The sequence below is a fragment of the Saccostrea cucullata genome, unplaced genomic scaffold (genome assembly GCF_032062105.1).
Source record: "Saccostrea cucullata isolate Sc308-1 unplaced genomic scaffold, CSIRO_AGI_Scuc_v1 ctg616, whole genome shotgun sequence".
Taxonomy (NCBI): domain Eukaryota; kingdom Metazoa; phylum Mollusca; class Bivalvia; order Ostreida; family Ostreidae; genus Saccostrea; species Saccostrea cuccullata.
In genome coordinates, this window is record NW_026929709.1 from 247291 (window position 1) to 259756 (window position 12466).

Genomic DNA, 12466 nt, shown 5'->3' on the forward strand with positions numbered 1-12466 from the left:
GACCTTCCAATGCATTTTCAAAGTATTTATTTGTGACAGAAGCATCAAAATTACTATATGGAAAAAGCATGACACATAATCATATGTACATCATCTTCTTTCATTGCTAGATTTTGCATTAAAGTGAATTTTGTTCGAGCAGCCCTGTGATTTGGTATTTGCCCCAACCATGATTAGAAGATGAAATATTTTATCCTAACTGCTGCATGTGATGTTTATACGCCAGCCATAACACCTTCCATGGATGAGTTCGTTTGCAAACACTGCAAAAATAATGAACAGTTTATTTTGAATATATATATAGAAAATTTATACGACATTTTCGTTTGTCAATATTTAAGATGATATATGTTTTTTAATACTTCCACTATTTGCTAAGTTAACGAATCTTCCTTTTTGATAGATGAATTAGAATCCCACAATGGTAGTTTAAACGATTATTATGATTTATAAGCAATTGTGTGAAACAGAGCGATTGTTTTAGATAAATATCTTCATAAGAATCTAAGATACCGTGCATTTTAAATTCAGGAAGTTAACGGGTTCCAATAATACTTTGAACTTTTGTTTGCATCACTTATTTCAGTACGATTAGTGGGATAAAAATTACTTGCAGGAATGTAAAATTATATACATAAATCTCTCTTTATGATATTTCAAAAAATAAAAATCAACAAGAAAAATACATAAAAATACTTACAACAAAAAAGGCACCATAAGAAATACTAGAGCAGCCTTCATTGTATTTTTTCTATTAAACTCCGACCACAGTGGTGTTGCTTTAAATTGCCGATGTATTTAAGTCTGTTGAGGTGTCACAGATATGATCGTTTAAATATGCATACCCCGCACCAAATGTACAACTTATTGAGTAAATGTAATAACAGTTCACTTTTCGCTCCTTTATTTAGAAACATTTGTGAAGAAATGAGGGTAAATGAATGAGGACTAAACAATTTTAACATGATTAGTTGGTAATTCTTGGGGAGGTCTCTGGAAGCTATGGAAGTCTTATGAGAAAAAAAATCAAGGAGACTTTTCTAATTAACCTGTGCTGATATTAAGTCTCCTCCAAAGAGTGTATGTTAACTCCAAAAATTATTTTTTAAACTAAGAAAATAATCATTCTGTTTGAAAACTATAATTATAGATAGAAGTTTATACCCACTGTTTTCTTGAATGTATATGGCATGTGCGGATCTAGAGGGGGGGGGGGCGTCAGAGGCGGACTTCTGGAATTTGCAGAGTTATTAAAAGTGACCTTGTAGTACCCCCTAGAAAACGCAGATCCGTGTAAAGTTGGTATGAAAAGTCATATATAGTAATGAAGCCTTAGAAGTCAACGACTACCCTCCATCCTCCACGGCATAAGTTTTTAACGTTTGAGAAAGGAGTTAATTTTATTTTGTCAAGAAATGTTTGGTTGGATTTATATTTTGAGTGGGGTGGACCCAAACCACCCATCTCCTGAAATCAAATTTGGATCCACGCCTGTACGATGAAGCTAAACTATTTATAGTGAACGAGAGGGATGTAAGCTCTAAAACGTTATGGTTTGGTAGTATCATCAAAGACTCGCATTTGGTTTAAAGAAAAAAATTATTAAAAATATAATTCAAAACTGTGAGTTAAGTAGTAAAATCTATCCATCGTGTCTTTATTTTGTTTCCTGATCAACAATTCACATTGCACTATTCACAGGAGATGTAATATCGTTCTCTGTAGGATTGTTTGAAGTTTCTCCTGAGCCATCTGTATGCCTCTTCTTTTTCTTCTTTTTCTTCTTCTTTTTCTTGTTGTCTGATTCACACTTTTTCTCATTTTTCTTTTTTCTTTTCTTTTTCTTTACCTTATATTCATCTTCTGCCGAAATTGGAGCAAGATGACTTCTTGGCGGTTTTGCTAAAGACTGATCATTCTGAAGACTTGTTGACTTTTCATTAATCTCAAAAACTCTTTGAGAAGAATGAAGATGGCTCCATGACTGTGTTTTTGATACGTAATCATTCTGAGGACTTGATGAGCTTTCATTATTTATTTCAACTGTAGATTTGTCTGGTCTTGCCTGTGATACTTTTCTTTCCTATAAATAAGATAATCTCTCAGCAAGTTCCTGAACACTTCATTAAAGAAGGGAATAATTTTAGATTATCTTCTTGGTGCTAAATCTTTTATAACTTCAGGATTAATCTTACCCCTCCCCCATTCCCCCGTATACGAGTATTTTTAAAAATTAAAATACAGAGTTAAAAATGTCTTCTCATCGTCTTTATCTAACATTTATGCCCTGTTTCATATGATTTAAATTATAGTGATGAAGCATCATTACATCCCAAATCTAGGAAGTATTTTGGTATCTTTCATTTTTGGATCTTGACCTTAAATGGGGCAATAGCGTTGTTATAAAAATATAATCAATATGTATCATAGTGTATTGAAAAACTTGCCTATTCTTGTGCTATTTTCAGTAGATTCAAACGAATTTACATCACGTAAACGTAAAATGATTCAGACTTGCAAAATATTTAAGTAATCAGAATTCTGAGCAGATATACATACAGGAGCGTTGGAGCAAGGCTTTCTTTTTTTGATCACAACCAGAGCAACAACTGCAACCACTAAAGCCACCAGTCCAACAGAAAGCCCAACAATGAGACCGACATCTTCTGTTTCTTCCTGTGGCTTGTTATCTTCAGGATCTAGGTCTGTGTTGTTTGTAGCTGGAGTTGTCCCAGTTGTTGTCTCTGTGACCACTGTTGTCGTGGTGTCTTCCTCTGTTGTGACTATTACTGTGGTGGGGATACAGGCTGGATTCTCCTCCGTAGGGGGACAATTCAGGGAAAGTGTATCGCTAGAGTTCACTGTCAAAACATAAGATTGTCAAACTGTAATTCACAAGGGCCGTTCAAAAAAACCCCGCGCAGTCTGCTATCATTTACTCTAGCAGACGCCATAAAAGTTATAGTAAAATTATAGTTATGAAACTCAATATATTTTAAAGGTTCCAATAAAGTTTGGGCAACATTTTTGGATACTCAAAAATTTCTCCAAAGATTATCGCTATTTTGATATCGCTGATGGAAAGGTACGGAGCAGGACAAAAAATTGAAACAAAAAGATGCGTAATCCAAAATTTTACGCATTTATTTTTCTATAATTTGAGATATTTTTCACAATTTTTTTCAAATATATATTTATTATCTTATCTTTTTTCATGAATTTAGATTTCTGACATATTATTTGAAGTACTAAAAGAAATATGGTGATTTTTTTCTGCGATGCGATTCTTGTGAAAACAACTGCAAAAATGACGATTCCTTAATTGACTGAGCACCACATTTTTGTCAAATTATGTGTAATGCTGGAGAAATCGCCAACAAAGATCCAAAATATGCGCGATAAAACATGTAGTAAACCAGTGTATTTCCGACATTTGTCTACAAAATTTGTCAAGAAAAGAAATAACAAACTGGAATTTCAGACGGTTAGTCCCTATGCGGGAGGGGACGGGCAGTTCATCGACAAAAACTTTACATGGACTGTATCCCATTAATACCGGCAGTTTTCGGGTTTAAAACAAAGAAATATGCTATACTTGGTTTCAGCTTGACAAGAAATTGTATATGGATGTTTATGTTGAGTAGAAAAGGTACAGGTAACTACAGTGTACATGTTATTTGTACAGAATCGAACACTAGAGGAAACGTTGAGAAAATAAAATATTACAATTTTTTAAAGATTTAACTGCATCGAGACTTAATTTTATTTCCTGTTAAATCCCTCAAAATTGGTATCAATACGTATATAATATGCATATAATTAAAGATGCTTTATATAATGTGCGACATTTTGCCCGATTAACGAGGCTAGGGGGTGGCAGCCATTTTTAGACTATTTCAATCTCCTTTAAAAGGAGAGCTCCATATAAAGATATACAAAATGATAAAATTTTAAAACTAAAATATATGAATTTTTTCTTTGCCAAATGATAGTTGACAGCTAAATATACCATATCTAAAAAAATAAGTTAAATCTGGTGGTTAAATTAAGATTAAATTTTTGACCCGCCAGCCTCCTTAAGTCAAATATTTTTTTCTGTGCAACAAGTCCGCGTAATTTTTGAAAGGCTCTCGTAAATGTCAAAATAGCCATACATGATGGAATGGTTAATTTACTTTTTAAGAAAAAAGAACGCTGCATCATCGTTACTAAAAACTAGGTTTTGAAAATGTTTACTGTTTAGATTGTATGACGACTGATTGTTTACAGTTCAACAGATTAGAATTAGTCAGAGTTTGTTACCAGCAGTTGGCTGTATCCAAAGGAACCCTCCGTCAAAGTTGTAAGAATTGGTAAATTTTACAATAATATGGTTAGAAAGACTTGTGTAAAAGTTTGTATTTTGTGTAAAATCCGTATTGTGACTGCAGTCAAAATTATTTATCTCTGCATTCTCCGTATCATTAATTGATATTCTCTGTAAACAATGGCTCCCATTAGAAAACAATCTCAGATCTTTAGCAGTAATCCTTATTTGTCCATCACATTCTGATGTTTCAATGGAACACTCAAGACTTGTTACGGCTGCAGGTATCCCTGGGGAAGATTCGTAATCTTGCAACACAACATGAACATCAGTAAGACCCGTCTTAGAAACAGATTCCGAACTTGACAGAGTAAGGAACTGTTCATCTGAAATATAAACGGCTATTTTTAACAGTAGTAAATGCATAAGACTTAGTATATAATTTGTGGATCCTTCTCCTCGATTAAGTTTCTTAAAACATAAAATCTTACTACAAAAAAATATAGACGTCGCGCACGGTGTTGGTGTCAGTTTCAGTAACGTCAAAATGACGTTATTTTACGTGAAGTTCTAGAAAATTTATTTGACGTGACTTATTTGCTAACATTTTTTATGGAGGAAAAATAAAAACCCAGTAATGCGGCCAATTATATAATGCAGGTAATTGAAAACACGTGTCATTAAATTCTCTGCACCCTTTTGCATGCATATTGCGGGAGGAAAATATGAGCATGGTTTGCCTCATTTGAAAAAAAAACTTGTTAGAAATAACGAAACTTGTTCAACATCGCATTTTAAATTTTCATGATTCTTATTTTATTGAGATAAATTTAAAAAAATTCCATATCAGTAGGGCCCTAGAGCCTGTCCTTTGTTTTCAGTAAATTGTACGATTGAAGATATTTTGCTGATTTAGCATTGAAATATTTATTTTTGTTCAAAGTCCCATCCCATCTTGTAATGAAAATCTGATACATTTGTACTCACCTGCGACAACCCCTAACCCTTATTCAATATTGGACTGGCTATTCAATGTAAACGCGCCATGTACAGAACATTTTATACCAGCACAAAATGGAGTTGACACGCTTTACTGTGAGTTAATTCAAATTTAAAAATCATATTCTTGCATAAATTTTGGTTTGTATTTTTTTTTTCTCGTGTCTTAATTCGAACTCTGAATGGTACTTTTGTACAGATTCTGACAAGAATTTATAAATACCGATACAGTGTACAAGTATACACTGCACATGTTTTACTTTCATATATAAATGCAACTTTTAAAACTTTAAAATATTTTTCTAATTAATCATTATTGGTATGTTTTTCTTTTATCCATATCAGACTTATCAGCAATTAAGAGTAAGTTTTTGGAGAGAGAAAAAAATATTTTGACGCTTTACATGACGTTTATGCATTGAACCTAATAAAACGCCAAATTTTTACGTCTGTGACATTTATGTTGACATTTAAATTTTGTTAGGATTTTGTCACCATTCTACTGAAATTATTTTGGAATATACCAAAAACCTTTTGAAAAGATGCACAATTCATAAAAATCCTTTAATTTTCAATATGTCGATTTTCAATGACCACACATATGATCAATTTTACCACATTTATACAATTATAGTAATATTTATTACTTTTGGACAATGTGTGACATTTATGTTGACATTGTAAAAAGTCTATAAAACAAACACTTCTTCATAGTATCAATTCATTTTCATATCTAGATAAATTTTTGATTTTGCACATTTTGTATTAAACGTTGTTTGGTGCCAAATTATAAAAATGAATTTTTAAAATGTAGATCATTTCTGGGGTGTAGCATTTAAACGCAACGTTTCTGTCGTCAAATTCACTTGTGACGTATAGCTACATGTAGTACATATATGTAATACGGCAATTGTTATTAAAATTTAAGGCACCGCTAGTTAAAATTCTGTCTATAGATCTTTTCCTTAATAACATGGCAACATTTTGTAGAATTTAAAATAATTTCTAACATCAAATTTTCATCCAGCATTACAAAATTTGCCATTTTACGAATCTTAAAAACTTTGCGACATTGAACCTCCAAACTTTGTGACACACCATTTTAGTCAATGTCCCCACAATAAATCGGCTTAATATGAGAAACCTAACATACATATCGACACAAAATATCAGTTTAATTTAAAATATAGTTCCTAGCACACAAAAAGGATAATTGACATGCCATTTCAAAATTGATTTTGCTCATGAAATTATTTTTTTTTAAGTTACCGATGACATTTCTTGTTCCTTCAAAATTTCTTCAGATAACGCATATCTACATCGCTGTCTTGCATTTTGAACAACGCTTTCACGGCATTCGGATTGAACAAAATCACAATTGTAAAACTTTACATCAGTTACATCATATTTTGAACTTTTCTGCTAAATTTTATGTTTGTATTGTTTGTTTTATGGAAATTATCAACATTTAGTTATTGCGTGTGCGACGCTCCTGTTTCCTGTCTACATGCGTTTTTGACGTAATTGATTGAATAGTCGAATTAATATATTTGATAATTGAAATTTTTTTATCAATATTTTTGTTAAAATATATTTAGTATACAATTACCGACCGAATGATATATAGTTTTCATATACTGAATTGTTTTAAAATTATGGAAATAGCGCATATGCCGCCGTAATAGTAATCATTGACTTTTTGACACCAACACCGTGCGCGACGTCATACTATATTTTTAATTTGAACGACAGTTTTGTCTGAATTTCTGAGGTTACATCGATAAACTTTGATATTTCAATAAAAGTCGGAAGTACCAGTATGCAATATTTAAAGATCGAATGTGAATGAAAATAGAGTTTGCTTGTCTTAATAAACTGGCCAAATTACACATGAGAGATAAATAAAACATGAAAACTAGCCTGTCCTATACTGGCCTTGTGACACGTCAAGGCATACTTTAAATCAACTTTTATTCGCGACGACTTTATTTCGAAATTTACCGGGCATAAACTAGTTCGCTACAATTAATTTTCGTGATGGTCTTTTATGATCTGTTGTTAAATAGAAAGAGAAACTTTAAGGATCGGTTCGCGGCGAGAAATGTTCACGATGATGAGGCTCTCTCGCGAACTTCGCAAACTTAATTGCAAGCAAATAAAAGATGGGTTACAGTATATATCAAACATGAAAATTAGCCTGTCCTTCTTTGCCCTTATGACATGTTAAGGCATATACTGAATATGAAAACTAACTTTTCCTTTATTGGCCTTGTGACATGTCAAGGCACATATAAAACATGAAAACTAGCTCCCCTGCCCTCTCTCTCTCTTCAAAACATACATTTCATACATTTTTAAAATATATGTACTCCTACATAGATAAATATGATCTTGACATACCTTTATAACACTGGTACTTGAGCTCTAGTACAGTAGTGGTGGAATGATACAGAGTCTGATTACAAAAAACAACTGGACCGGTAGTGGTAGCCTGAACTATAGAGTGACTTATACACATTTCCCGACCCATACAGTTCTTATGATATACGTAGGTAATCGAATCATTCAGGGTGTTCCGATAAAAGTTAAGACAAGCACTGTCGGTGTGGTTACAACACATGGACTCCAGCGTAGAGTTAGTACCTTTGACTATGTAATTAGGACAACCCGTTGCCTTAGCAAGAGCCCCAACTTTGACGTGTATTGGGAACATTTTGTGGTTTGGGGGGCATGATTCGTCCATCACCCACCCTGCTCCATAACATCTGAATGCATAGAGATCAGCTTGTCCTGTTCAAATATAAAACCAAATTTCTATCTTAGGCTGTCATACAGGTTATCTCAAATAAAAAGTTTTCTAGCGTATCCTCTATCGGGAAAGATGAAATAATAGGCAATCGAGATTATGAGTAATTGTGTCATTCTGCAAAGGATTTCATGAATAATCATCGAAATCTGTATTTTACTTAATTAAATAGCTCTAAAATTTGAATTTTACTAAATTTCCTTTGCTAGAAGTGATATTTTTGGAGATTTCATATGGCAATCACGTGAACTTACCCCTTAATATCACGAAAAGCAAAATTACACGTGTCTAATTACTGGTACTTAAGACTATTCCATTATACAAGAGAAGAGCAACAACTTGATAGTAAACTTCACTAAATAATAAATAAATTATAGTTTTGAAAGTATCTTATGTATGAGAAGTATTTGTAGATATTACATTATGAATACGTACCATAAATGAAATATATGCATTGTAGGATAAATAGAAATCCCGTAAACTGCATGTTACGATTCGTTCGTTTTCGTTTCCAACTACCACATGTTAGCTTCGCACGTTGTTAAGGTCACGTAAGGAATTTAAATCTCACATTGTAGACATTCACAGCAAATAATAGATCAATTATACCAGCAGGTTTGCTTATAATTCATCGAACAACTGCATATACACGACCATACAACTCAGACTGCATAAAACATGAACAAGAGAGAGAGAAAGAGAAAGAAAGACAGAGATTTTTTCTCAGGACACCCCCCTCCCCCAGAATTTTAATTTGGCTTTTTCTGCATTGAAATTGTAGGGAAAATTATATGATTTTAAAAAATATAATAATTGTTTTTCTTGTAAAATTATATCTAGTAAACGATTTTGAAAATAAAGAATACGATTAAACATGCTGAGAGAGCTTTTTGTAATGAAACAGCCAGGAACAATTTTTTCAAGACATTTATCTGATAGAATGTCAAGGAAGTGTATTCCTTATACAAAAAAGCAATTCAAATGATCGTTTGTAGTCAATTTAAACCTCCGTCGTAAACATTGTCAAGTATGCGTAACCCTATTGCATTCCACTCGGGCTATCAATAACGACCTTATTAGGGACAATGTGAAGGTTTATATATTTTATTTGAGTATTTTTGTGGGTACACTGTACCTTCTTTTGTATGCTGGAAATTTGAGGACACGTTAAATTGCAAACAAATGCCGTAAAAATTATCAGATTATCTGCAAGAAATCTTTATAAAGGACGCAGACAATTTGAAATTGTAAATACTTTATTTATTTGAATTAACATTCAAAATGTAATTTTTTTTATCAGAACATTCTTTAAATGTACGTCCTTCTTCAATCTTTCCATTTTATGATGAAAAGAAATCTTAACCTTTACAGCCCCTTCAAATACTCAGTTAATAGCTGATGGAATAAAATACATATGTTATAAACACTATTTCTTATCTCAAAAAAAAAACTCTTTAAAATTCAATATGACGAGTAATGCTCTTCTAGAATATAAAACATTTGAGATGCTTAATGCAAATACTTTTTGTCATTCTTCTTTCAATTTATCATAAATATTAGCACTATTTTAATACCATTCAGAAAATTGACTGTTCTTGAGTGGCACATTAAAAAAAAAGATGATTGTAATCCATATTTAATAATATTGATTTAAATATTGTTTAAATCAATATTGAATAAAACAGATCAATTTATTATAATAAAATGGCAGTGTTTAATTAAGGCAGAAAAGTTCAGTAAACACTAAAACGAGAATTATCTGTGCCTTCGATTTCAATTTCCTTAACCAGGTTGGTATCAAAATTGATTGGTATGTGTTTAAACAGCAGCGTCTCGAAGAGATTAATTTATGTGTCATTATTGAAACAGATATAATATAAATTATGAAAATTTCAAAATGACAAAAAAGAGAAGGTACTGATTATACAAGAACGATACCGTGTCTTCAGACATGATGGGTGTAACATTTTCTTGTTTGACACAAGGTTGGAGTAATATTTAAAAACACGAGTATAGACTGAACATTCGTACATACTCTTTTTTATTCCGTAAGTAGGAAAAGCATTTGCGTTGTCAGTATTTGTTTATACTAATGATGAAAAATTAACCTGCCACACAATTAAATGTATATACCTGAACTTATTTCTCATACAGAGAATAGATTAGAGATGTTTGGCAAATGAAAATATTATCATGTTTTAATAAGTTCTATAGGATATATCTTATATTATAAATAACGTTTTCAGTGGAAAATTGGGTGTTGGGATATTTATTACATTAAGACTTTTAAAGATAAAAGAATTTTTTTTACTGACCATTGTGGTATTTTTCTTCGGTTTGATTACAAAACATGTTCAACTTTATCCTGGCATTTGATGAATCTAAATGATAAAGGTAATTTACATTATTGCAGAATTGCAGACTTGTAATCAAATGATAAATCTGCAATCTTAATAAAGTGTAATAAAAACAATTTTAAAAAAATACTACTCACAATTATATCCGATCCAAAATCTTCCGGATCCATTGAAGTGGATTAGATGTGACACTGTTAAATTTTCTATACCTTGCCATGGATGACGAATCTCACAAATGTTACTACATGTATTATTGTCTTCGATTGACATTCGAGAAACATGACCAGAAAATCGGACATCAATTACAGTCAACTGAAGGAGGGGTACGGAATATGTATCAGTGGAAATTTGGCACCAAATATTCCGAGAAGGCTGAAACTTTTGAAGGAAGTTCTCACTCTGAAGATAAACTCTTTTGAATCCTTGTAAAACAGTGAGATTTTCAACTTGTGGAATGAAAATTATGTCTTCTATAATAAATTAAAAAAAACCAAATCAAAGGCATTTATATCACAGATATGAAATTACATTTTGCTATTGTGTTTAAGGATATTTGGTATATTCAACGTATTGAAAAATTGTATATGAACCACAGGCCTTTAGGTCGCTTAGAAATAAAATTGAGGTGTTAAAAAAATAAAGGTATTGAATTCTTTTCATAGGGTACCTACTTTCGCCAATAAAATTCTTTTCAATTAAACGCTTTACAAATTTACTTTCTATCCATATCTATTCATATATAAACATGCAATCTTCATTACTACCAAAGTTCATTCCGTAATTCCTTATACTTCTCGAGATATTCTGAAATCAATTCCAAAATTGACCTTAATCATTTTACTCGACATCAGCTTGGGGCTTTGAAGAGCTACAGTTATTGCTAAGCGGGATCGACGGGACAAATATTCCCCGGAATGAATTTGTTCTAGTTTTATCCATGTACATAGGTATCTTACTCAGTAGTTTTTTAGCATGTCAGATTATTTTGGGAAGTTGACTCTCTCACGGTTTGGTCAGTCTAGGGTCTTTTAAATTTTATTTGTTTTACTTGCTTGTCGTATATATTGAGTGGAGGCCCCCTAACTTTTAATGGTAAATAGAAAATAATCATTCACAGTATTCAAGGCTCTCTTTCTTTCTCCATCACCCCTTCTTCTTTGATTAATCTTTTTTTTTGAATGCCTTATCTCTTTCAGAAATAAAATTTTATAACTGGTAATAATACCTTACGTTTTATACAATAATATTCAATCCTGACGGTATCATATAACGTCGAGTTCTGTATTGATAAATTATGTTGACATATTCCTATGTTTCCATTGCAATGTTGCATAAAGAGAAGATCATGCTGATACGAAATCGACAAAGCATAACCATCGCCGTGGTTTCCCTGGAGACAACTCTGGCCGTACGTTCTGTTAGACAAGACTTTTACAGAGGAAACTGCTATGGTGTCATTATGTGGCTCGGTACAATTTAGAACAACTGTTTGTGTGGTTGGCCCATTATTGAAACAAACCATTTTCATATAAGGTATTTCTGGTAGTTGGTTTTGTAACATCAGATCAACTACAAGTAATCATAAAGAAATAAGAAATTTTATAGAAGCAAGCATAGTAGAACAGTCTTTGTTCAACCAAAAAACGAGTACACACGAGTTTACTATAATACCTGGACATGTATATTGACAAACATATATTCTAATCATTTTCAATAAATTGTTTCACTCACCAAGTGAATATATTAATATGATGTACCGGATATCCATTCCTCCATTTGCTACAGATTTATTGAAAAAAGTTTATATCTTCAGTGCGCTTAAATCTATAAATCTTTATCAAACAGTTTCTGATAAAGGAAGTGTTTGAAATCTTCAAGTTTAAAAAAGATAACGAAGAAATTTCTGTCCTAGGTGTAGATAAATCGATGACCTTTACATATGAATCGTGTTGCCGCTGGAGATACTTTAAATTCCAGAATTGTTAAACACAATTCATT

The 12466-nt window shown here is 32.0% G+C and overlaps 1 protein-coding gene across 1 annotated transcript; it reads right to left on the reverse strand.

Annotated features, from left to right (window-relative positions):
• Nucleotides 1-1681: 1681 nt before the first annotated feature.
• Nucleotides 1682-8113, reverse strand: LOC134281918 (uncharacterized). The gene is made up of 4 exons (XM_062764343.1): nt 7706-8113; nt 4303-4692; nt 2560-2861; nt 1682-2083 (listed from the first exon to the last, which is right to left on the reverse strand). Exons 1-4 carry the CDS (start codon nt 8046-8048, stop codon nt 1682-1684), a joined length of 1437 nt encoding a protein of 478 aa, XP_062620327.1. The 5' UTR covers nt 8049-8113.
• Nucleotides 8114-12466: the final 4353 nt, after the last annotated feature.